This window comes from Humulus lupulus, chromosome 3 (assembly GCF_963169125.1).
Source record: "Humulus lupulus chromosome 3, drHumLupu1.1, whole genome shotgun sequence".
In the NCBI taxonomy this organism is placed as follows: domain Eukaryota; kingdom Viridiplantae; phylum Streptophyta; class Magnoliopsida; order Rosales; family Cannabaceae; genus Humulus; species Humulus lupulus.
The window spans coordinates 281,870,006-281,896,998 of NC_084795.1; the positions used below are offsets into that span (position 1 = coordinate 281,870,006).

The 26,993-nt window shown below is 34.9% G+C and overlaps 1 protein-coding gene across 1 annotated transcript; it reads left to right on the top strand.

Annotated features, from left to right (window-relative positions):
• The first annotated feature begins 10,451 nt into the window (after positions 1–10,451).
• Positions 10,452–13,056, top strand: LOC133825805 (uncharacterized). The gene is made up of 3 exons (XM_062258701.1): positions 10,452–11,787; positions 11,910–12,418; positions 12,598–13,056. The coding sequence occupies exons 1-3, from the start codon at positions 10,452–10,454 to the stop codon at positions 13,054–13,056; spliced, it is 2,304 nt and encodes a 767-aa protein (XP_062114685.1).
• Positions 13,057–26,993: the final 13,937 nt, after the last annotated feature.

Genomic DNA, 26,993 nt, shown 5'->3' on the forward strand with positions numbered 1-26,993 from the left:
GTCGAACCACTATAAATTTTTTTGTCACTACAAGAAAAATAGTTTTTAGAGGCGGAAATATTACCGGCGGACTAAATCCGCTGGTAATGTGCAGTATATATAGCGGCGGAGTACTAGGTCCGCCGCTAATAATGAGGAAATCAAAATAAAAAACGAATTTTTTTATTAGCGGCGGACTTGCCCATTATTAGCGGCGGATAATACAAATGCCGCGAGACCGGTTTCAAAATTAATACCGGCGGGGATTTTACCGGCGGGATAATGGATATAGCGGCGGGACCCGCCGGCGGGGTATGGTGATACCGGCAGGACCCGCCGGTAATAGTATAATACCGGCGGGTTAATACCGGCGGACCCCGCCGGTGATGTTGTATTACCGGCGGGTTAATACCGGCGGACCCGCCGGTGATATTGTATTACCGGCGGAGACCCGCCGGTAATAATATTATATAATATCTAATAACATTTTTCCCCACCCCATTCGTCTCCCTCACCCGTTTTCTCTCCCTCCCGACTGCCATTTTCACCCGTTTCAGGTTGATGAAAACCAATGGTTGATGAGTGATCCACATACTTCACACGTCGGAATCACGTACTGGCGCCAAAATCTCTCACTTTCTCGTTCACGCACTCTGTTTCACAAGTTCAAAGCGCCAGCTCGAAGGTTCGTCGGTATAAATCCATCTTTTTTTTTTTGAAAAAATAATGTCGAACAGTTAAGTTACTCATGGATCAACATCATTATCTGACGCATGAAATGGAGTTTTGGATTATAAAAACATTTGTATTGAGTATTATACATGTTGATTCTAAATATTTGTACATTGTTGTGCGCTTTTGCTACATGTTCTGCTTTCCTTGCTTCTTTCTTGGAAATTTTTACATTTTTAAACAATAATATTGATCAAGTGAACATTTTTTTTATTTCTCAGATTCTATAGATAGATATTGAGCGCTTGTTTGGATTCAGGTAGTTTTCAGTTTTTGAGATTTTTGTACCCTTATAAAAGAAAAGATCAAATTTTTAAGAAGTTTTAGCAGGAACTTTTTGTTTTTATAAATGTTAGCAAAAGTTTCAAACGAATTTGAAAATGTAAAATGTACAACGTTAGCAAGTTCTGAAAAACAAAATCTGTAGATTTTTCCTGGATTTTTTACGTTGGGTTCTAGTTACTTATTCCAAATAAAGTATAGAGATGTACGTTGTAGCTCAAAAGCATGAGTTTTTAATTTTTTGACTTGAGTTTGCTATAATTTTTCTGGGTTTTGAGCAGTTTATCTGAAAGTATATTATATATATATAAACTTATATATATATTATATATAATTTTTCTTTGTTTCAGGTGGCTTGTGACAACTTGGGTTGATTTTTACATAAACTTTGTTGTTTTATCGGTATGTTCTATATATATATTTGCTTAATTTTTGGAAAGTATGTCTGAAATTGATTGTGTGCATGTATTTTTATTTCAGACTTTTTTCATTTACAGTGTTGGGGTTTGAAGGTTCTTTGAGGTTTTTGGCAAGTATGATTCCTTATCTTTGTTTACTCTGTTTGGATAAATAGCTTTTTGTCTGTTTGTCTATTTACTCTTTTTGTTTGTTTACTCTGTTTTTTATAAAATAAATTATTTTATAGTATTTGACTGGCTATTTTTATAAAAAAAAAAGCATTGGGTGTTTTGCCGTTTATTTTGCTAAGCTTGATAATGACATGTATATATTAATGATTAAAATTTTGTAGGAAATAACTCAAAACTGATATCAACAAAAAATAAAACTAAAATTCTCGAAGTTAACAACACACAATTTTACTTGATTCCAATTCATTTAATTCTTACTCTATCGTATAAATTGATTCAGTATCGTTGACCAAAATGCTGGTCAAGATTAATCATTCTCATTTTTTCTATTTCTCCTCTCACTACTCAGTCCATCACATGAGACCATCAACGAAAATCGAGACTAATTTTTAGTTTATTCCTGACTAAATTTGAGTTCAGTATATCATCTCTTATCAATTTAAAAATTAATATTTATTTGTAATTGTTTGAAAATAAAAGTCTACAATATGATCTTAAAAAACAAAAAAACACCGAAAATGGTATAAATTTTTTCTGTTGTTGTTACTAGTTTTTCATTATGGACAAAAGACCAAAGGCAAAGATTGCTAAGGATATTATTGGGGCCAATGGTATTGAGTGTGTTGTGAAACTCAAATACTTACAGTTTAGTTTGTCACACTATATTCAATCAAACTATAACTTTCATGCAAGAACTGTTGAACAATCACAATACTCCAAAAAGAACAAGAATGAAAAATGAATCTCAATCTTTATTACTGGAATGTTTTTTAAAACATGTACAGAACTAAATCAATTTTGTACGTTTCGTCAAACTCTATATATGAGTATTACTCTATTTTTATAGCCGAGTAATAAAACTAAAACATTACAAGAATAGTAAACTTTGACAGTTAGGCAGTCAGTCAACTAATCCACGTCAGCATAGTTGACTGGACCAAAACACCACAAATCTCCACCTTGGTACAGTAACTATGTAAGATGAGATCTTTACTTGAGTTGAATCAAGTCTAGGCAGTAATAAAACTTGCTACTTGGTAATACTTTAGTAATCATATCAGATGGGTTGTTCTCAGTAGCAATCTTCTGAACATGTACTCCTCCTTCTGAGATAACTTCTCTAATAAAATGCAACTTTATGTCCACGTGCTTAGTTCTCTCGTGATAGACTTGATTTTTTGATAGGTGTATGGCACTTTGGTTATCACAATGAACTGTGATAATCTGATCTTGAAGCTTAAGTTCCCTTGCTATTCCTTTAAGCCACAGTGCCTCCTTTATTGCCTCTGTAAGTGCTATATATTCTGCCTCTGTCGTGGACAATGCCACTACCTTTTGTAAGCTTGCTTTCCAGCTAATAGCTGTTCCAAATGCAGTAAATATGTACCCTGTAAGTGATTTCCTGGTATCCAGACAACCAGCATAATCTGAATCCACAAATCCCTCTATTGCATCTGCTTTATTCCAATCTGCTCCATCATACAATAGACCCTTTCCAAGAGAGCCTTTAATGTATCTGAGTAGCCATTTTAAAGCCTGCCAATGCACCTTTCCTGGATTTGACATAAACCTGCTTACCAAACTTACAGAGTATGCTATATCAGGCCGTGTACAAACCATGGCATACATCAACGAGCCTACTGCATTTGCATAAGGAATCTCAGCCATAACTTCCTTATCTTCTTCTGAGTTTGGTACCAAATCCTTACTTAATTTGTATTGCTGGGGCATAGGAAGTGTTACTGGTTTAGCTTCAGTCATACCAAATCTATCTAACACCTTCCTCAAGTACCTTTCTTGAGACAGAAACAGGTACTTCTTCTTCCTATCCCTTTTGATTTCAATCCCCAAAATCATCCTGGCAGCACCTAAGTCTTTCATTTCAAACTCCCTTTTAAGTTCTCCTTTCACTTTTGCAATCTCAGCCTTGTCATTGCTTGTAAGCAATATATCATCCACATAAAGTAACAAGACTACAAAAGTATCTGAATTGACAAACTTAAAATAAACACAGTTGTCAAACTTACTCCTGCTGAAATGAATCCTTGACATGAAATCATTGAATCTTTTATTCCACTGCCTGGGGGATTGCTTCAGCCCGTACAAGGATTTGTGTAGTTTGCAGACATAGTCTTCCTTTCCCTTCTCTTCAAACCCTTCAGGTTGTCTCATGTAGATAACCTCTTCAAGTTCTCCATACAGGAAGGCTGTTTTCACATCCATCTGTTCCAGCTCTAGATCAAACTTTGCAGCCATTGCCAACAGTATTCTAATTGATCTATGCTTTACTACAGGTGAAAACACCTCATTATAATCGATGCCCTCTCTCTGTGTGAAACCTCTAGCCACTAACCTTGCCTTGAATCTGCCTTGTTCAACTCCTGGAATACCTTCTTTGATCTTATAGATCCACTTGCAATTGACCAGTTTTGCACAGGCTGGTTTCTTGACTAATTCCCAAGTGTGATTATCAAGAAGTGACTTCATTTCCTCCTCTATTGCTTCCCTCCATCTAAGTTTATCATTGCTTGACATTGCTGACTTATAACTCCTTGGTTCATCATTGAACACCTCACTGGCAGCTACAAATGAAAAACTCATAAGATCAGCATATCCAAACTTTTCAGGAGGCTTAATTTGTCTTCTGGTTCTGTCTCGAGCCAATAGATAGTCAGTTCTCTCTTCTTCTTCTTCAGATTGCATCCCTTCCAACTCTTCTGCTTCAGGTGCATTGTTGCTATCTGAATTTCTTTGGGAAGTTTCAGCAGGCTCCACCTCAAACATAGCACTTTCTGGAACTGAACTTGATTGCTCCTTGTTGGTATTTGATGTTGTCTTATAAGCCATTTCAGACTCATTGAACACCACATCCCTACTAATTATACATTTCCTGTGCCCATCTACTAAACACCACAGTTTATACCCTTTAATGCCTTCTGGATAACCAATAAACATGCACTTCAATGCCCTTGGTTCCAATTTATCTTGCCTTATATGTGCATAGGCAACACACCCGAACACCCTTAGTCTGTCATAAGTGGGGGGATGACCAGACCAAATCTCCTCTGGTGTCTTCATATTCAAGGCTCTAGATGGGCATCTGTTAATTAGGAAACAAGTTGTTGTTACAGCTTCTGCCCAAAAAATCTTTGGGACCCCAGCACTCAAGAGCATGCATCTTACTCTTTCGAGTATAGTTCTATTGAACCTCTCTGCCAAACCATTTTGCTGGGGTGTATTCACCACTGTTTTCTGTCTTGCAATCCCCTCCTTTCTGCAATAATCATTGAAAAAATCTGAACAGAATTCCAGGCCATTATCTGTTCGAAACCTCTTGATTTTCTTGTCCTTTTGATTCTCAATCATTGTCTTCCAATCCTTAAACTTCTCATACACCTCATCTTTAGTTTTGAGAATATGGATCCACAATTTCCTTGAAAAATCATCTACAAGGGACAAGAAATACCTTGCACCCGAGTGTGATAATGTCCTTGAAGGGCCCCATAGATCAGCATGTATCAAATCCAAGATGTCTTTTGTTCTTTGTTGTCCAACTCCAAACTTCACTCTACAAGCCTTGCCATAGACACAGTGTTCACAAAACTCTAGTTTCTCCACTTTGTCACCACCCAGAAGGCCTTGTTTACAGAGCTCCACCAGTCCTCTTTCACTTACATGCCCCAATCGCCTATGCCACAGCTCAGTCTTTGACATTTCCTTATCAGTCACTGAAGCTACTGACCCAATTACCACCTCTCCTTCTAATGAATACAAACCCTGCTTCATTACTCCTCTCATGACCACCCTTGAATCCTTTATGACTTCCAATGCACCCTTTTCACCTTTGAACAGATAACCCCTTTTATCTAATTCACCAAGAGAAATCAAATTTCTCTTAAGGTCAGGGACATATCTCACTTCCTGGATTATCCTTTCAGCTCCATCGTGAAGTTTGAACCGTATTGATCCAATACCATGAATCTTGCATGGTTCATCATTTCCAAGTAATACTGATCCTCCCTCAAGATCAGTATACTTATCAAACAAGGACTTATTAGGTGTCATATGAAAAGAGCACCCCGAGTCCATGATCCATTCTCCATCTGTTTTCCCAAAAGCAATCATCAATGCCTCTGCTGATTCATAGCCATCCTGTGCTATTGCTGCCTTTCCTCCTTCATATGATTTTTGGAAATTAGATCTGGTTTGCCTTTCTGGACAGAACCTCCGAGTGTGCCCCTCCTTCTTACAGTGATAACATCGTAGATTAGTCATGCCACCACTACTTCCAGTTTTCATCTTGGTATTTCTTTTCTCCTGATTCTTGTCTTTCTTGGTTGATTTTCCTCGAACTAGTAACCCTTCACCACTTGCAGAAGCCTTCTGCTCATTTCGATCATTTAGTTCTTTCGAATTTAATGCTGATTGTACTTCACCCAGAGACAATGTCTCTCTTCCATACAAAAGTGTTTCCTTGAAATGAGAAAACGACTTGGGCATAGCACATAGTAATAGCAAGGCTTGATCTTCATCATCAATCGTCACATCTATGTTCTCTAAATCAAGAATCAGTTTATTGAAAATGTCTACCTGTGATTCCACTGTTCTGTCTTCTTGCATCTTGAATGAATATAAGGTCTGCTTGAGATAAAGACGATTTACCAGTGATTTGGTCATATACAACCCTTCAAGTTTTGACCAAATACCAGCTGCTGACTTCTCCTTCGAGACTTGCCTCAGAACCTTGTCTCCAAGACTCAAGATTATCGCACTGTGAGCTTTGTCCATCAAGATCTTCTTTTCCTTTTTATCCAGCTTTGAATCCAGAGCTGCCTCTCCTTGTAACGCCTCTTCAAGACCCTGATGAACAAGCAGAGCCCTCATCTTTAATCGCCATAAGCCAAAATCATTCTGGCCTGGGAATTTTTCTACTTCGTACTTTGCTGATGCCATGGTTCTGACTGTCCTCCACGCTCACCGCACCACTTGTTGTGAAACTCAAATACTTACAGTTTAGTTTGTCACACTATATTCAATCAAACTATAACTTTCATGCAAGAACTGTTGAACAATCACAATACTCCAAAAAGAACAAGAATGAAAAATGAATCTCAATCTTTATTACTGGAATGTTTTTTAAAACATGTACAAAACTAAATCAATTTTGTACGTTTCGTCAAACTCTATATATGAGTATTACTCTATTTTTATAGCCGAGTAATAAAACTAAAACATTACAAGAATAGTAAACTTTGACAGTTAGGCAGTCAGTCAACTAATCCACATCAGCATAGTTGACTGGACCAAAACACCACAGAGTGAATTTGGATCTTTATATCTAAAACCTAATCCATGGCCCCACCCACCATCCAAATTCATCAAGTCTCATTGCAATTAATACAATTAAAATAAGTATATTTATTTGTCATTATTATTTTGTCAAATAAAATGCTAACTCTATAGGCCAAGATACTGTGAAACATTATTGTACCTTTGGCAGTGGTCCTTTAGTTTACAAATAAAGGTGACAAAGAAAAAGCTGAAGAAGACAATGATATGTATGGCAAACATAAAACGTGCTTATTTACATGGTTTTGAGTGATTGGGCCTCATATTACATTCCAAGGAAGAAAAAAAGGTCACATATTGATCCAATTATTGGTTACCATATTTTTTTTTTTTTGAAAAAAACCTCAAGATTATTGACAGTGTTATAAAAGAAAAACAAATAGAATCAAACCTAAATTAAATTAACTTTTTTTTTTCTCTAATTTCGTTATGTAATTTGTGTTAAGTTAATAAAACAGAAAAAAAAAGATGATTTTTATGTCTATCACAATTGAGATAATGTTATTCCAAAACTTTCTATTTTTTTTTTATGTAAGTGTATACACTCTTTGAAATGTATACCAAAATATTATACAAAGTGGCACATATTAATTTATTTAAAATGGAACTAATAATATAAAAAAGACTTATCAATTATCTATATAATATTTTGATACATATGACTACGTGATACACGTGATTCTATGTAGATGTAAATTATCTATATAATATTTTAATAAAAGAACTATCCCATGATTAAAGTGATAATAACTTTGCATATGTTGGACAAAGTAAGATTACATAATTAAGAATAATTACCTTTATTTATATATATATATATATTAACTAGAAATATATATATATATATTAACTAGAAACAATATGCAATGCACATTAATTTTAATAAAATCTGCTTTATTATTTTTTTAAATATATATATAATAGAATAAATTATAGTTCTATAGTATATATAAATATTTATATCAATAATATCTACATATATGACATTTAAATACAACGTTGATACATATATTTACACAACTACATGATATATATATATAATACAATAATATTTAAAAAGAAATTAATAATAAAAATAAAATAAGAATAGAATAAGTCATAGTGTACAGTAGTATATGTACATCAACTATTTTTTGTTTCTAATGTATCTCGCAATATTATTTGGTGAATTTGATGAAGAAAAAGAGTTCAAATCACTTGATAAAAAATAAAAAATCTCACAAATTTATAAGATAAAAAAATAATATGTATGCCTTTATTATTTTTAAATAAATATGATTTAATTATTTAAATTATCATAAAATATCTTATATATTTTAATTAATTAATTAATTAATTTTTGTTTAAGTTTATGTTTGTTCTAGTTTTTAAATTTGGTATTGACAACAAAATATTATATATTATATGTTTAATATTATATTAAGTTTAATTAAATTTTATTTAAGTTATAAAATGTATGGTTTTATTATTTTTAAATAATTATCAATGTAAAATATCTAAAAAATATCTTATTTTAATTTTTTTAACTATTTATTTATTTAAGTTTAAGTCATGTTTACAATCTACTGTTATATATAAGAATATTCTGTTAAAGTTAGCGGAAAAAAAAATAAAAAACCGTTAAAACAAAAAATTTATGTTATTTACACACTTATTATATAGAAGACATATATATACACTAGATACAAACAATGTGAAATGTCAGTTTGCTTAGCTTTAATTATAGAATTTATTAATTATTTTTATTAAATTTGTATCATTGTCATATAAATTTCAAATAAATAAATAATATTATTTATAAAAGAATGACATAAACATATTAAAATAAAAATTAAACTAAAACATTGTTTAAAATTTTTAAACATATATAATATGATAATTTTTTAAAATATAAATGATAATTTTTTAATTAAAATTAAAATTAAGATTATGTATTATCTATAATTGTTATAATGATATTTTATAATATTTAAATTTATATTAATATAAATATTAAATATATATTAATATAAGTATTAAATATTATTATAATAATAGTTTATAATATTTAAATTTATATTAATATAATTTGTAGAAAAATTAAGATTATATATTATTATCATAATAATAATTTATAACATTGAAATTTATATTAATACAATTATTGAATATTTAGTCTTATATTATATATTAATATAATAATGAAATTTATAACATTTGAATTTGAATTTGAATTTATATTAATATATTTATTAAATATGTAGTCTTATATCAAATATTATTATAATAATGATATTTTATAATATTTAAATTTATATTAATATAATTAATAAATATATTTTTAGTTAGTTTTAAAGGTATATTCCATTAAATATTTAGAATGCTTCGTTAAAGTTAACAAAAAAAAAGCCTTTAAAACTAAAAATTTCTATTATTTATACACTTTTTATATAAATAAATATTGTATATATTTTCTCAATAATTTTGTGGGTCTTAGACTTCCATGTAATGTCTAACTATTCTTTAATGGTACCCAACAACTAACAATCTTTTGTTTTTTTCCCCCACAATACTTCCAATTCAAAGATAAGATAAGAACAATTTCAAAAAAAAAAAAAGGGGGATTTTTCATAAATATGTCTTTTTAGCCATTAATGTGCAAAAATATGGTAATTAAACTTTACTTACTTTATATGGAAAAACTTAATTACAGAAAATTAGAATATGGGAAAAGTTATCCCACATTGAAAAATAAAACAAATAAGCCACTAAGGAGGGTAGTATTGTAATTAAAGATGCACATCCTACCATGGTGAAATTTTCAGTCGATCAAAAACAAACCCAGCCAAAAAAAAAAAATTCAGCAAGAACACCAATCTCTGGCAACCACAAACCCGAACCTCCAGCCACCTCCAGCCATCTCCGGCGACGTCCTTCTCCATCACCGGCGACATCCTTCTCCATCACCGGCGACGTCCTCCATCTCCGGCGACGATCTTGTCCATCATCCAAAGCATCCAAGAAACTCAGGTTTAAAAATCTTTCTCTGTCAAATACTATATTACTGTAATTTTATTCAACTTAATATCTATTAAATTCATAATTCTTCTACATAATATAGAACCATTGATTTCATATTTTTCTCATACCTATTTTACAGATTATAATGGTAATCATGAAGTTCATTATGTCCATTTTAAAAAAAAAAAACATAATAATTAACATGAAATTTGAAAAAAATAATTAAACCTACTAATATAGTTATATTGATTGAGCAAAAATATACAAAAAAACAAGAACTATGATTATTTTAGATTCAATTTTGTCTTTGCAATAAAAAAAACATTTCATATTGGTCTATTGGTCTGAATTCTAATTGTCAAAACTTTCAGTAACAACAAAGTAACCAGTTACCTTGAAAACTGTCATATTTTCCAATTAAGTTTTCCACTGAAGTATGTAATTGCAGACTACAGTAACCAGTTACCTTCACCAGATACACCCAAATAACTACTTAAAAATTTACAAAATATTACAGGTATGGAAAATACTACTTCTTTGGTTCAATTTGGAGGCAAGTGGAATGAAAAAAATGAGTACGAAGGGTACACAATGACTGGAATATTGATTCCACCAAATTGTTCTCTTGACAACTTGGTGAATTTGGTAAAACAGGAGATAAAGGAAACAAGAGCAAGCATTAAAGTTTATTATCAAGTAGCCAAAGGAACACCACCAATGAAGATTGAATCAGACAATTCAGTGTTGTTCTACTTGGAAATAAAGAAAAAAGTTGCAGAAAAAATAACAGACTTACCATTGTGTGTGAATATAGTTCAAGAATCAATGGATGAAAATAATCTTCTTCAGCTATCAAATCAGAAAGCTACAGCACAAGAAATGGAGGTGGGAACATTATTAATGCAAGCAAACAAAGCTTCCATCAATGAACATATGTTACTTGAAGAAGGAATGTCAAGCACAACAAATGAGGGAATCAATGTGGCATACATACCTCACCTTGCTAAAGAAGTAGCTGATTTTATAATTGAAGACAATTCAAAAAGAAAAAAGAGATTGGAGGAAATTGAAATAGTAATATCTGATTACAGAGTGAACAAAATAGAGCAAGGACAGATTTACAAGGACAAGAACACAATCAAATCAGCTCTTGGCTACCATGCAATGCTACATAACTTTCAGTTCAAAACAAAAAGATCAGAACCAAGAGAGTACCTGGTTACCTGCGCAGATGACACATGCAGCTGGTTTGTGAGAGCTTCTAAATACAGAAATCAAGATTTATTCAAGGTACGAAAATGCATTCCAAATCATACTTGCTCTGTTGAAATTGTTATGGAGGATCATAGGCAAGCAAAAAGCATAATAATTGGGGAATTAATAAAGAATAAGTACAAGTCAGTCAAAAGAAATTATACTCCAAATGACATCATGAATGATGACTTTGGAGTAACCATGGGATACACAAAAGCATGGAGATCAAGAGAAAAAGCTTTGTTTCTAGTAAGAGGGAACCCTGATGATTCATATCAAAAGTTGCCAATGTATCTTCACATGTTGAAGCAAGCAAATCCAGGAACAGTAACACATCTGCTCACAGACAATGAAGATAGATTCAAATACTTGTACATAGCTTTCTCCAACTCAATCAAAGGTTGGAGATACTTGAGGCCTATCATTGTTGTTGATGGAACTTTCTTAAAAAATGCACATGGCGGCACACTATTTTTAGCATCAACATTAGATCCAAACAACAACATTTTTGTCTTGGCTTTTGGAATAGCAGACTCAGAAAATGATAACTCTTGGCTTTGGTTCTTCTCCAAACTAAGAGACACATATGGAGAACCCGAAGGTATGGTAGCTTCAATTTTATCATATGGCTTACATATAAAAAGGAAATGGTTACCCAAAACCAATACACAAATACATGCTATTTCGTTTAGTATCTTATAAAACTAACTGGTTACTTCACAGGATTGGCTATTGTTTCTGACAGACACAAGAGCATAGAGAATGCAGTACATATAGTGTACCCAAATGCGTTCCATGGAGCTTGCATGTATCACTTGCTCAATAATTTGAAAAGCAAGTATGGAAACCATGGAGAACAGCTACAAATGAATTTCATTGCAGCAGCAAAAGCATACACAAAAACAGAATGTGAACACTACATGAGAAGCCTTGATAGACTTGACAGGCGCATTAGACCCTATTTAGAGAAAGCCAAATATGAAACTTGGGCAAGATCATACTCACCAACAAAAAGATACACCATGATGACATCCAACATCGCAGAATCGCTCAACGCTGCACTAAAAGCTACAAGAAATCTCCCTATTGATATATTGGTTGAATGTCTTAGAAGTTTGGTTCAAAAGTGGGTTTGGAACAATTCAAATAATGCAAATGGAACATTCACAAAAGTATCTACAGCAACAGAAAATGAATTGAGACATGACATTGTTTCAAAAATGAAGTATGAGGTATGCAACTAAACTTATTCTTACTATTCTTTATTCTGTCAATATATGGTAACCAGTTACTCTGGGTAACAACAAAAATAAAACAATAAACTAAACAGAGTGGGAACAGCATACATTCAATGTTAATTGTACATAAATGTTTATTATTTTATTTTAATTCATCACAAAACTATTTTCAGGTCTTACATTTCAACCCAATAGAATATCAAGTTCGTGATGAAAAAGGGACCAATTTCACAGTAAATATTCACAATAGAACTTGTGCATGCAATAGGTTTCAAGAAGATGAAATGCCTTGTGGGCATGCAGTAGCTGTAATTGCAAAGAGAAACTTGGGAGTATATGATTACTGTGCAAAGTTTTACAAAACAGAAACTTTGAAAGCAATGTATGAAGAAAATGTTCATCCTTTGCCTCATAAAGATGAATGGAATCTACCACAACACTTAGACATAGTGGTGCTACCTCCAAAGGCAACAATCCCTGCAAGAAGACCAAGAAAGAAAAGAATAAGATCAAGAGGAGAACCAAAAGTGATAATCACCTGTGGTAAATGTGGCCAACCAGGACATAACAGGAAGACTTGCAGGAATCCACCAATTGACAAGGCAAACAAGCAGAAAAAACAAAAGTCATAGCTTGATATATTACAGAAAAACAACCATATCATAGCTTCATTCATTAAATGATTGACTTTCATATTCATACAGTGATATTGAGTATTATAATAACTTTGTTACATATTCAAATAAATTGAATGATTACCAAAGCATATAAGATTCCCTTTATAATAAATTGTTGGTTTTTTGTTGATATATGTCAAATATTTATGCAACCAACACCATGAAAACATGTTTTTTTTTAAATAAAACATAATATTCTGGGTGAGGTAACCAGTTACCAATTAGTATATAACATGATGACCCAGCTGGGTACCTGGTTATTATATCTCAATTGCTTTGTATATCATAGTTACTTTTAAAAAGTTGAATATTATTATATATAATTATTAAACATGAAATACAAAAAAAAAAAAAACAATAAAGTAGGTACTTTGATCTAACATTTGCCACAAAAAAAAATGAAAATCAACAAACACCAAAAAAGTAACCAGTCGCTTCATTCATTAAATGATTGACTTTCATATTCATACAGTGATATTGAGTATTATAATAACTTTGATACATATTCAAATAAATAACACAGAAAAGATCAAAAGATATATATAATATCCTTAAGTAACCAATGTCTTACAAATAGTACCAATTTAACATATACAAGTATCAAACTAACTATTGGTAATCATTTCCAAAAGTCAAACATCCTTTTCCAAAAGATGATCTGATTTAGAGTATAGACAAAATAAAAAAAGTCTAATATCCTTTCATAAAACTTCCTAAATAACCTATGCAGTAGTCTTAAGAGAACCTATGCAGCAGTCTTCCTCCTCTTCTGCTTCCTATCCAAAACCTTTTCAGAAAACTCATCGCTAGTCAAATATCCATCTTCTTGTTTCTTCTTCCCATGAAAATACAAGCTAACAGCAATGTCTTGGCGAAGCAACTGAGCATCAATTTCTTTTGGCATCTTGTTTTCCTTTCCAAGAATTAATTGCTCGGCAAAATACGTTGTAAAAATCCCATAGTCACTGCAATATTACAAACACATAAAAAACTAAGAACATAAAAACAAAACCAGAAACAAACAGGATAAGCAAACTTAAAAAAAAAAAAACTCACCATTCAACTTGTTGAGGAATGCCTCTAGCAATACTCAACTGCAAAGCATCAGTCTCAGCAACATCATAAGGACTAATATCAAGATTTATGTCACGACGATCATAAAAATCAATCTTCTCCAATAGAAGAGGAAGCATTACAGCAAATGCTTCAATTACAGGTAAACTCAAATTTGCATGCCTCGCCCCCGACATAGAATCATAAACAATGAGCAACCTCTTCTTTATGTCAAAATGTAGCAAAAGCCAATGAGCAAGATCCTTAACATTAACAGGCATAAGAACATGATCAAGAAAATTCCAGTGACTACTGCAAAATAATGAGTTGCCCCTCATAATCTTCAAAGCAACACAATTGTCATCAATGTTCAATGTATCACTGCCTGATTTCACAAAATTCTCATACATGAAAACAATATTTTGGGCAAAACAACTATCAGTAGTAGAGACCCTCCTCATCAAACCTTTGGACAACTTAACCTTTCTCCTCAAATAATACATCATGACATCAATATGCTGCATTTTAAAAAATAAAGGCTTATAAGACCACTATGTAGAAACATGTTACCACTTACAACAAATCATAATAAATAAATAAAACATAGGGTAACCAGTTCCAATCAGCTGCACAACAAATAATAAAAAGTGTGGGTAACAAGTTACCATCAGCTAAACATCAATGTATAAATTTGGGTAACCAGTTACACAAAGCATTGCAACACAAAAAGATGACTGTGGTAACTAGTTACCCCAGCTAAACTACTAGATTATACATTTAGGTAACCAGTTACACATCGTGGAAACACAAAAAAGACAGAGGGAACTAGTTACCCCCATCAAAACACAGAAATATAGAATTCAAGCACATCAAAAGAATTTTTTTTTTTAAATGAGAAACATAACATAAAAAGAAAAAGAAACTCACCGATGAATCAACAAACTGCCCAGGATGATACAAACGGTAGAACCAAGTCTTCTCATCAATAAAAATGAAAGTGAAATCGATCGATGGCTCAACCTTGTTATCATCATATTTCTTATACCTACAAAACAAAAAAATCAAATAGTATTTAGAAAATTAAACCAAAAATTTCACACAAAACCAAAAAAAAAAATCACAAAAAAAAAACAAATTGTACATACTTGTTATTGTGCTTCACTTTAGTTTCAATCCAACTATGAAACTCAGAAGCTTGTTCTTCAGTGTGATTCTGACCAAGATCATTAGAAAAAGGGCATATATTATCCAATACAGTCTTCTTTCTTTTATGTTTACCTTCATCTTCAGAAGAACCAAACTTTGTCATGAAAGGAGACTTGACAACAGCACTTGGCTTCGCCTCTCTATTCTTAGGCAAAATAGCCACAGGATCAGACAACCTTGAAGAATCATAGACAACAATTGACCAATCGCTCTTACCCTCCATATTACTACTATCTTTTGATGATCTCTTAGTAGACTCATTTATCATCTTCCACATTTCATTTGACACATGAATTGTAGAAGTTGAAGGACTCGAGCATCGCAATGAGGCTTCATTAGATTGACTCTGCAAAAACAAAAAGGGAAAAATTAAAATTTATAACAAATATAAAAAAAACGACTTCCTTAGACAAAATGTTATTTAAACAACATACCTTAACAGGAGTAACAAAATCTGAAGCAATCTTCACAGAATGCTCCAAATCGGCCCCCAACTTTTCATCAACTTGAACATCTTGGTACCCCCCCACACAAACATCATCAATATAATCCTGTAGAAAAGCAATGAAATATTCAATCAAGATATACAAACAAAATAATATAAGAAAAGAAAATTACGCAATAAACTATTTACATGATAAACATGGTCAAAGTCCACTTGATTTTCAGAATCTAAATCTCCACCATCAGTTTTCACAGACACAACAGACTTAATGTCTACAAGCAAACCAATAGCTGTAGCAAAATCAGCTTCAAAACTTTTCTTGAGGCAACCAAGTTCACCAATAATCAACTTTTGCGACGCTTGAACTTCAGTCAACTTAACATGTAACTCCTTGATTTGATCTTGAAGCCCCTTGTTATATTGATCCTACATAAAATTTAACAAGATAACAAAAACATTAAAACATAATGACATATAACAAGGGTTTAAAAAAAATAAAAAAGGAAAAAAAATAAAAACCTCCAAACGATTCTTTGGAAGAAAGAGTCCAGGCCTCAACAAAGGCATCTCCGATAGGGGAATGTCATCACCTATAGGTGGTGGGGTTGGACAGAATACACTTTCAAATGATAAATTATTCAATATACCCAATTTCTTTTCTTCCGCATTAGGAACAACAAGATTGACATCAAACTACATTAAATTTAAAAAAAAATGAATCAAAAAAAAAAACATGAATAGCAACAAAAAGTTATAAAAAATGAGAAGTAACCAGTTACTTACAAATATAACAGATATAAAAATACAACACAAAACAAAGAGAGGAAAAAAACTACCTTCTCATCTATAAAAACTTTCTCAAGAACTTCATGATAACTCACACTATCCTTGTTATGCCAATTCAATATCCTTGGAAATGAAGAACCAATCCTCCGACATAAAAACAATGAGCAACTTGGAAAACCATAAATCCATATAAGGAATGCAAGAGGAAAACCAAAACACTTGTAACTCCAATTATCAAGAGACCCATCTGCTTTTCTAGGAATCTTCATATAAAGAGCATTCCTCTCCTTTAAAGCAGAGCGCATATAACACCTAGTTCTTTGCCATAAAAGTTTGCCAAATGCAAACTTTTTCAACAGGGAAAGCTCACAATCAACCATACCAAAAAACTTATTGTCTACCCTTGTCTCATTCTGGGTCCCAAACAAAAAACTAGCCAAAAAGTGGACAATACCCAACTTCACAACAAGCTCATCCCCCATAGCATTAAAATTGTCTAAATTAAAAAGGCTACTAACTTCATTTTTGCTAACTTTGTCATTTGCTTTAACACTAGGGAAAATTTTTGTCCTAAGACCTTTTTTACCATCAGGAAACATACTTAAATCAACACTACCAGCACAGTCTAGCCCAGTAATTAATCCAAACTCATTAAGAGAAAACCTCACTACCTTATCACCAAGCTTAAACCAAAACTCAAATTCTTCTTTTTCCTGATGAACCTCCCTCATCAAAACACTATGCACAAGCTGTGCTTGCCATGCAGTACTTGGCAAATCCAAAAAATGACCAAAAGGAGTCCTTCTAAACATAGCTTTCTGCTTCTTGGTGAAGACTTTTTTCAAATCAGTTATAACTTCTTGTTTATTCCATTGCTGAACCTTACTTCCAAACCGAAACTCTGGTTTGATCATATAATGCACAGCCTGAATAAAAATATAACACAAATACCACAAAAAGGAATATTAAAATAAATAATTACTACAACATTAAACAAACCATACACATCTAAGGAAACAAGTTACTTTAAAGCGTAACCAGCGACATTACAACATATACAATTTAAAAAATAAAATTGAAATGAAAACAGGAATACTACAAGGAACCAGTTACATTAAACATTAAACAACAATATACATACTACAAGTAACCAGTTACCTTATACATTAAACACCAATATACATCCTACAAGTAACCAGTTACCTTAAACATTAAACAACAATTAAAAATGAATACACTTGAAGGGTAACTAGTTACATCCTACAAGTAACCAGATACCTTAAACAATAAACACCAATATACATCCTACAAGTAACCAGTTACCTTAAATATTAAACAACAATTAAAAATGAATACACTTGAAGGGTAACTAGTTACATCCTACAAGTAACCAGTTACCTTAAACATTAAACAACAATATACATACTACAAATTAACCAGTCACCTTAAACATTAAACACCAATATACATCCTACAAGTAACCAGTTACCTTAAACATTAAACAACAATTACAAATGAATACACTTGAAGGGCAACTAGTTTGATCCTACAAGTAACCAGTTACCTATAAAATTATAGAGCAAAAGAAAAAAGCATACAACATATACAAACCAAAAACATATCAAATATAGAAACAAGAATAGTAAAAAATCACAAATAAATGATCACTTAGAATCACTAAAAAACACACTATAAAAAAGGAACAAAATATGCATCAAAGAAACCGGTCACCTTAAAATATAAACAACATAATTAAAATATCAATCACCTCAATCCAACCAATTACCAATAACAGAAATAAATATAAATAAATCACAATAAACAAACAAAAAAAAAAGATAGAAACCGGTTACTGGTCATATAAAAATTTGTTCATTATAAAATGACTAAACACCCAACTAAGAAAAAAAACAAAATTGAACCAGGAATATAAGAAAACTAAAATACCTGCTTGTTTGTCTCATCAATAATCACAGGACCACAGGACTTCAATCCTCCCCCAGGACTTCGAGGAGAACGTCGCAATTTTAATGAGGGTCCACCATGATCATAGGGCTTAGAAGAGCTAGCATCACCTCCCTTTTGAACCATCGCTACACAAACAGAAAACACAAAAAACCATCAGGAATTAAAAAGTTTAGATAAATAATTGAGGAACAAATATAATATAGGCAAAAAAATGATTAACTTCCACATAGTAGAGGTAAAATACAAAACCAAAACCTACTGCAAAAGTAACTTCTATTTACTAATAATTAAAATAATCATTACTTGTCATTAGAAAAATCTTCAATAAAATATATTATTATTAACAAGTAGCATTATAAAACAACATGAATAAACAAACATGAATATTCAAAAGAAAAGAAAAAGTACAACCAAAGACAGCCCTTAGATCTCATAGCTAATTTGATCATTAAAAGTACACAACATGGGAATGTTCATTATAAGCCATGTTACACTGTCCCCCCACCCTATGACAGAAAAAGAGAGAGATATAAACATATATATATATATATATACACATACACACGCATATTGCTACAAGGCACCATATAGAAGAGAAAAACAAAGACAGATTGAAGGATATAAAATATAACTGCTTCCCACAATTACTGCTTCCATCACAATTATTGCCTCCCACAATGACTTTTTCCATCACAATTACTCCATCACAAGCCAGAAAAGAGATATAAATATATATATATATACATATATATAGACACACACACACACAAACACACGATTATTACTACAGGCACCATAGATAAGAGAAGAGATATACAGAATCACAAGTCAAAAAAGTGATATAAATATATATATATATATACACACACACACACACACAATGTAGAGTCCAAGAACTTTACTTACCTAATTGTTTAGTAGTATTATAGTATGTTTAGTGTTATCATTGTTACTTTGGATTTTTGGTTCAGACCGGGAGTTATTTGGACACTCATAGTAGTACTTATAGATTTTCTAAGTTTAACCTATAGTTTAAGAATATTAAGTATAACCTAAGGTTTGATTAATGTGTCTGATATTAAGGATTATATTATTATATTATAAGATTTAGACATCAACCAATAGGATTTTAAGCACATGTTTTGAATGGTAATTAAGGATTAAGTATTTTTGAGGATTAAATTAAATAAGGGTAAAAGTTTGAATGTATAGGGTCAGTCAGCAGCTTTGAGCACGTTGAGGGCTTAGTCAAGGCTGTTTACTCCATTCAAACTCAGCTAAAAATGTGTAAATTCGTGTTTAAATATTCAGCGTATGCCGATATATCGCAGCTATAGGGGGCGATATGTCGCAGCACGTAGATACGGAAAACACGAATCGATGCACGGTCGCCTCGGGAACAAAGGTCCAGGCGATATATCGCCTATAGGGGGCGATATATCGCCTCCACCAGCATGAATTCAAATACATTTGAATTCTTTTCCCTTCAGCCATTCAAACTCCTTCAACAGTCCAGCATCTTCTGAACGAGTCTTCAGCCTCTGCTGAACGATTATTCAAATGATTTTCACTTAAAAAGCCATTATTTTTATTCAAGTAAAATCAAGATATTTTCATTCCCAAAATCCTTCTTAGTATTCTGTTTATTTGTAAATAACTCTTATTTTCAAGTTACTCAATAAATTATGGTATTTTCGTAAAAATGTAAGTTTTATGTATAGTTTCGATAATGGTCCAATTAGTCTAGATTAGTGGGTCATTACAGTTGGTATCAGAGCAAACGGTTCCTTCGCATGAAGTTCTCCTCGATACACATGCTCAAAGCTCCGAATCGGACCGCCAAGTAAGTGTTTAAGTTACAAGTTACAAGTTACTTTGTTTATGTGTATAGCTAACAACTTTAGTGTTTATGTTTCAGTTAAAAATGAATGGAGCTTTAACCTACCAAGATATCCGAGCCATTAAGGCCTTAAAAAGAATAAGGGAGCCAAGAAACACCGTAGGAGCCTTAGAAAGGATTACACGAAGGTTGCTTTTGTTTCACCAAGCAATAGGTGGCCTTCAAGAGGCTAAACAAATAATGCTAAGATCAACAGAACAATATGTATTAGTGATTAGTTTGTTTAAAGATTTCCATCCTGTAATAGCAGCCTTAGAAGAAATATGGGAAGAAATGAATGATGAGGATGAATCACCATTAGCAATGAGATACTACTTCCTCTTAGTTAGGTTCACCGCAAAATTTGAATTTCAATTCACCAAGGAGCAAAAGAATAGGATTCTCACAAACCTTCCTAGAGGGCATTTTGATGCTCATGATAATGATGACTATGAGGCTATAGATGATGATATGTTAGATGACGGATCGGATGTAGAAGATCCCGATTTTTAGATTAGTAGTTTTTATTTGTTTTATTTACTTTTATGTTATGATTGTAATAAGTGAAATTGTTTTCCAAATGAATAAACATGCTATTTGAATATCATGTGTGAGTTTGAATTTTTTTTTTCAATCATAATAAATACTAAATAAAATGAATAATGACTGAGTTCGGTGAGGGTGGATACAAATCAATGAACCTGGTTTCCTTGTTGAGAGTTAGGGGGCCTTAGTAGTGGGAACGATTTTACTGATCCCAGCCCTCCCTCAATATGGTTAACTTTGGAACAAAGATAAGTTTCGAGCCTGAGAATTAAGTCATATAGGATTATTAGAAACACACTTAGAAAATAAAGATGACTTGTTTTTCTAAGTATAGAAACCCACTCTAATAATAAATAAAGACCTATATAATTTTTCATAAAAAGTCATAATAAATAGGTCCGAGATATGTTTGTTTTAGAATAAGTTTTTGCCTTAGAGCCTATTAGGAAAAAGTTCTAACATGTTTCTTTTAACTGTTAGAACTCTGCTACGATGTCTCTCCGAAGATCTGCTCGCACCAACGGGAACGCTTCCAACGATGTTCCAGCAACCAATGCGGTCCCTACCGTTCGCCGAAGGAGAGTGCGTGTTACTGCTCGCCGCAACGCGCCGGCACAGCCAGCTGACAACACTGCAGAGATTGCCAGACTGCGACAACAAGTTGTGGAACTTCTGCAGCAACAACGCCAACAGGCTCAATCTCAGCCTCAGCCGCAGCCGCAGCCGCAGCCGCAGCCGCAGCCACAGCCAATGGCCCCAGCACCCCAACAAGTTGGTCCGTATGGGGGATGGCCTATGACGAACTACGCTCCTTATCCTGTACAGCACATGGAGCCAGTGTACGAAATCCGCAAGCAGCACGCTCCGAACTTTGAAGGGACTACAGACCCCTTTGAAGCAGAAGAATGGCTAAGGAATGTGGAGCCGATCCTAGCCCACATGAACCTCAATAATGCTGATCGCATATCCTGCGTCTCATCTTTACTCAAGAAAGATGCCAGGATATGGTGGGATTTGGTCCAGCAATCCCACGATGCTGCCACTATGACGTGGACCCGATTTGTGGAGCTCTTCCACAAGAAGTACTACAATTCAGCGGTACTTGCTACGAGAATTGAGGAGTTCACCAATCTGAAGCAAGGGAATTTAACAGTGGCGGAATATGCTCGTCAGTTTGATCGCTTAGCCAAGTTCGCGGCAGAGTTAGTTCCGACCGACTATCTAAGGGTGAACAAGTTTGTTAGAGGACTTCGCCCGAAGATCGAGATGGGGGTTAAGTTAGCAAACCCGGGAAACACTTCATATGCCGACGTTCTTGAGACGACAATTGAAGTAGAAAGGTTGCAAGCCAACGTGAGCAAAGAAGAAGCCAGCAAGCCGGAACCTAGGCAGCAGAGCCAACCTCAGGCCAGTCGGAACAACAATCAGTCCAGCAACAGTCAGTCCAACAACAACGGTAACGGACAGAAGAGAAGGCATCCTGACAACAAGCAAACCGACAACAATAAAAGGGCACGACCAAGTAATGGGGGAAATAGGTCGGGCTACGTGGAATACCCGCCATGTGCCAAATGTCAGAAGAAGCATCCTGGAGAATGCCGTGCCAACACCAAGGAGTGTTTCAACTGTGGTCAAGAAGGGCATCGTAAAAGAGACTGTCCTCAGCAAAAGCCGGAAGGAAAGAAGGACGAAAAGATGGTTCCTGCTCGGGTTTTTGCTTTAACCCAAGGAGAGGCGGATGCTAGCAACAAGGTGGTCACAGGTCAGGTTTCCATCCTCAATAAATTATGTCATGTATTATTTGATTCGGGAGCCACCCATTCGTATATGTCGTTAAGAATGATAGATAAACTAGACAAACCTAGTGAAAAATTTAGAACTAGGTTTGCAACCGAGTTGCCTTCGGGCAAAGTAGTTCTATCATCACGAATTGTACGAGGCATACCAATCAAGATTGAGGACAAGGAACTAGAAGGAGACCTGATAGAGCTGGTGATCAAAGACTTCGACGTCATACTAGGCATGGATTGGCTAGCACGGCATGGCGCAACGATCGACTGCAGACGCAAGAAGGTGACATTCGATACTCCTGACGGCCAGAAACTGTGCTTCATGGGACAAGCTTCAGGACTACGCACACCGTTAGTGTCATCTCTCAAAGCTCAGAGAATGATGGAGAAAGGATGCCAAGCATTCTTAGCCAACATCACGAATGTGGAGAAGGAGACATCACTCAAAGTTGGAGATGTTCGAGTCATACAAGAATTTCCAGAAGTATTTCCCGATGACTTGCCAGGATTGCCGCCAACTAGAGAAATAGACTTCACGATAGAATTAGTACCCGGCACCGAGCCTATCTCTAAGGCACCATACCGGATGGCACCTACGGAACTCAAGGAGTTAAAGACACAGCTACAAGAACTCCTAGACTTGGGTTTCATTAGGCCAAGCCATTCACCATGGGGAGCTCCGGTACTATTCGTGAAAAAGAAGGACGGAAGTATGCGCATGTGCATAGACTACCGTGAGCTGAATAAAGTAACGATTAAGAACAAATACCCGCTACCTCGGATTGATGATTTGTTTGATCAACTCCGAGGCGCGACTATATTCTCTAAGATCGATTTACGGTCTGGGTATCATCAGCTCAAGGTAAAGGGGGAAGATATTCCTAAGACAGCCTTTAGGACTCGTTATGGACATTACGAGTTCTTGGTTATGTCTTTTGGTCTTACTAACGCGCCAGCCGCGTTTATGGACTTAATGAATAGGGTCTTCAAGGACTGCTTGGATAAATTCGTTGTTGTGTTTATCGACGACATTTTAATTTACTCCAAGGATGAAGTGGTGCACGAGGAACACTTGAGGATGATTTTGACGCGATTGAAGGAGCACCAACTCTACGCGAAGTTCAAGAAATGCGAGTTTTGGCTCTCACAAGTGGCGTTCCTCGGGCACATCATATCGAAAGACGGAGTTGCAGTAGATCCATCGAAGGTAGAGGCCGTGAAGGATTGGCCTAGACCAAAGAACGCGTCGGAAGTAAGAAGCTTCTTAGGGCTAGCAGGTTACTATAGAAAGTTTGTAGAGGGCTTTTCTAAAATAGCCACTCCACTCACCAACCTGACCCGGAAGCAACAAAAGTTTAACTGGAATGATAAGTGTGAGGAAAGCTTCCAGTTGCTTAAGGATAAGCTTTGCTCAACACCAGTACTTAGTGTCCCAACACCCAACGACAAGTTCGTTGTCTACTGTGATGCATCAAAGTTAGGATTGGGATGCGTACTGATGCAAAATGACAAAGTGATAGCCTACGCGTCACGTCAGTTAAAGGAGTATGAACAACGCTATCCAACTCACGATATGGAGTTGGCAGCGGTGGTCTTTGCGTTAAAAATCTGGCGCCATTATCTTTACGGAGAACGGTGCGAGATTTATACGGACCACAAAATTTTAAAATACTTCTTTACTCAGAAGGAGCTTAACATGAGGCAGCGCCGGTGGTTGGAATTAGTAAAGGATTACGACTGCGAAATCCTATACCACCCGGGGAAGGCAAACGTAGTTGCCGATGCACTTAGCCGAAAAAGTTATGGGAACTTAGCAGCCTTATCCGGAATAGAAAAGCCACTGCAACAGGAGCTTATCAGTGCCGGAATAGAAGTGGTTGTAGGCAAGTTGGCTAACTTGTCTATCCAATCGAATCTGCTAGAAGACATACGGAATGGTCAGAGACATGATGATTCACTAGCAACGCACATGGATGCAGTCAGAGAAGGCAAGACTACAGATTTCTCAATATCCAGTCAAGGTTTATTGAGATATAAGGATCGGGTATGCGTGCCAGACGATCAAAGTATTAAGAAGACGATCCTAGAAGAAGCGCACAACACCCCATACTCGGTTCATCCAGGGTCTACCAAGATGACTCATTCAAGGCAGTCTATTGGTGGCCAGGGATGAAGAAGGACATAGCGGAGTATGTATCTAAGTGTCTGGTATGCCAGCAAGTGAAGGCGGAGCATCAGCGGCCTGCAGGATTATTGCAACCGCTTAGCATACCGGAGTGGAAGTGGGACGATATAGCCATGGACTTCGTGACGGGTCTCTGCCAAAGACAAATAAGCAGCATGATTCTGCTTGGATAGTCATAGATAGACTAACCAAGTCGGCTCATTTTCTGCCTGTTAAGAATTCTTATACGGCAGACCAATATGCAGACATCTACATCCAAGAGATTGTACGATTGCATGGAATCCCCAAGACGATAGTATCAGATAGAGGATCAGTGTTTACGTCAAGATTTTGGAGAAGCTTACAGCAAGCCATGGGTACTAAGTTAAGTCTTAGTACAGCTTTCCATCCTCAGACAGATGGGCAGTCAGAGCGTACGATTCAGATTTTAGAGGATATGCTACGCGCATGTGTACTTGACTTCGGAGGATCGTGGAACAAGTACTTACCGCTGATCGAGTTCTCGTACAACAATAGCTACCAGTCGACGATCGAGATGGCACCTTATGAGTTGCTATATGGAAGAAGGTGCCGATCACCGTTGCACTGGGACGAGGTAGGAGAAAGGCAGCTTCTAGGGCCCGAAGCTGTTAGGCAAGCTCAAGAAGCAGTAACGCTTATTAGACAGCGTATGCTTGCTGCTCAAAGCCGACAGAAAAGCTATGCAGATACCAAGAGACGCGATGTGGAGTTCCAAGTTGGAGATCAAGTCTTCCTGAAGATATCTCCTATGAAGGGTGTCAAGCGGTTCGGGAAGAAAGGCAAGCTCAGTCCCCGATTCTTAGGTCCTTTTGAGATATTGGACAAAGTGGGACCAGTTGCGTATAGACTAGCCCTACCGCCAGCACTAGCCGATAGTCACAACGTCTTCCACATCTCGATGTTACGCAAGTATGTGTCAGACCCATCTCACGTCCTCAAGTACGACACCATAGCGCTCCAGAAGGACTTAAGTTACGAGGAACGACCGGTTAGCATCCTAGATAGGGGGATGAAGCAGTTACGGTCCAAGAGCTTTCCTATAGTTAAAGTCCTATGGAGCAATAGTTCTGAACGCGAGGTAACGTGGGAGTTGGAAGAGGACATGCAGAGCCGGTATCCGGAATTATTTGGTAAGTAAATTTCGAGGACGAAATTCTTTTTAGTAGGGGAGAATTGTAGAGTCCAAGAACTTTACTTACCTAATTGTTTAGTAGTATTATAGTATGTTTAGTGTTATCATTGTTACTTTGGATTTTTGGTTCAGACCGGGAGTTATTTGGACACTCATAGTAGTACTTATAGATTTTCTAAGTTTAACCTATAGTTTAAGAATATTAAGTATAACCTAAGGTTTGATTAATGTGTCTGATATTAAGGATTATATTATTATATTATAAGATTTAGACATCAACCAATAGGATTTTAAGCACATGTTTTGAATGGTAATTAAGGATTAAGTATTTTTGAGGATTAAATTAAATAAGGGTAAAAGTTTGAATGTATAGGGTCAGTCAGCAGCTTTGAGCACGTTGAGGGCTTAGTCAAGGCTGTTTACTCCATTCAAACTCAGCTAAAAATGTGTAAATTCGTGTTTAAATATTCAGCGTATGCCGATATATCGCAGCTATAGGGGGCGATATGTCGCAGCACGTAGATACGGAAAACACGAATCGATGCACGGTCGCCTCGGGAACAAAGGTCCAGGCGATATATCGCCTATAGGGGGCGATATATCGCCTCCACCAGCATGAATTCAAATACATTTGAATTCTTTTCCCTTCAGCCATTCAAACTCCTTCAACAGTCCAGCATCTTCTGAACGAGTCTTCAGCCTCTGCTGAACGATTATTCAAATGATTTTCACTTAAAAAGCCATTATTTTTATTCAAGTAAAATCAAGATATTTTCATTCCCAAAATCCTTCTTAGTATTATGTTTATTTGTAAATAACTCTTATTTTCAAGTTACTCAATAAATTATGGTATTTTCGTAAAAATGTAAGTTTTATGTATA

What these genes read in the sequence shown, in the direction of transcription:
- LOC133825805 (XM_062258701.1), top strand. Translation starts at nt 10,452, where the DNA reads ATGGAAAATACTACTTCTTTGGTTCAATTTGGAGGCAAGTGGAATGAA. An exon ending in CACATATGGAGAACCCGAAG is followed by an intron (nt 11,788 to 11,909) that starts GTATGGTAGCTT and finishes GTTACTTCACAG; the next exon opens with GATTGGCTATTGTTTCTGAC. An exon ending in TTTCAAAAATGAAGTATGAG is followed by an intron (nt 12,419 to 12,597) that starts GTATGCAACTAA and finishes AACTATTTTCAG; the next exon opens with GTCTTACATTTCAACCCAAT.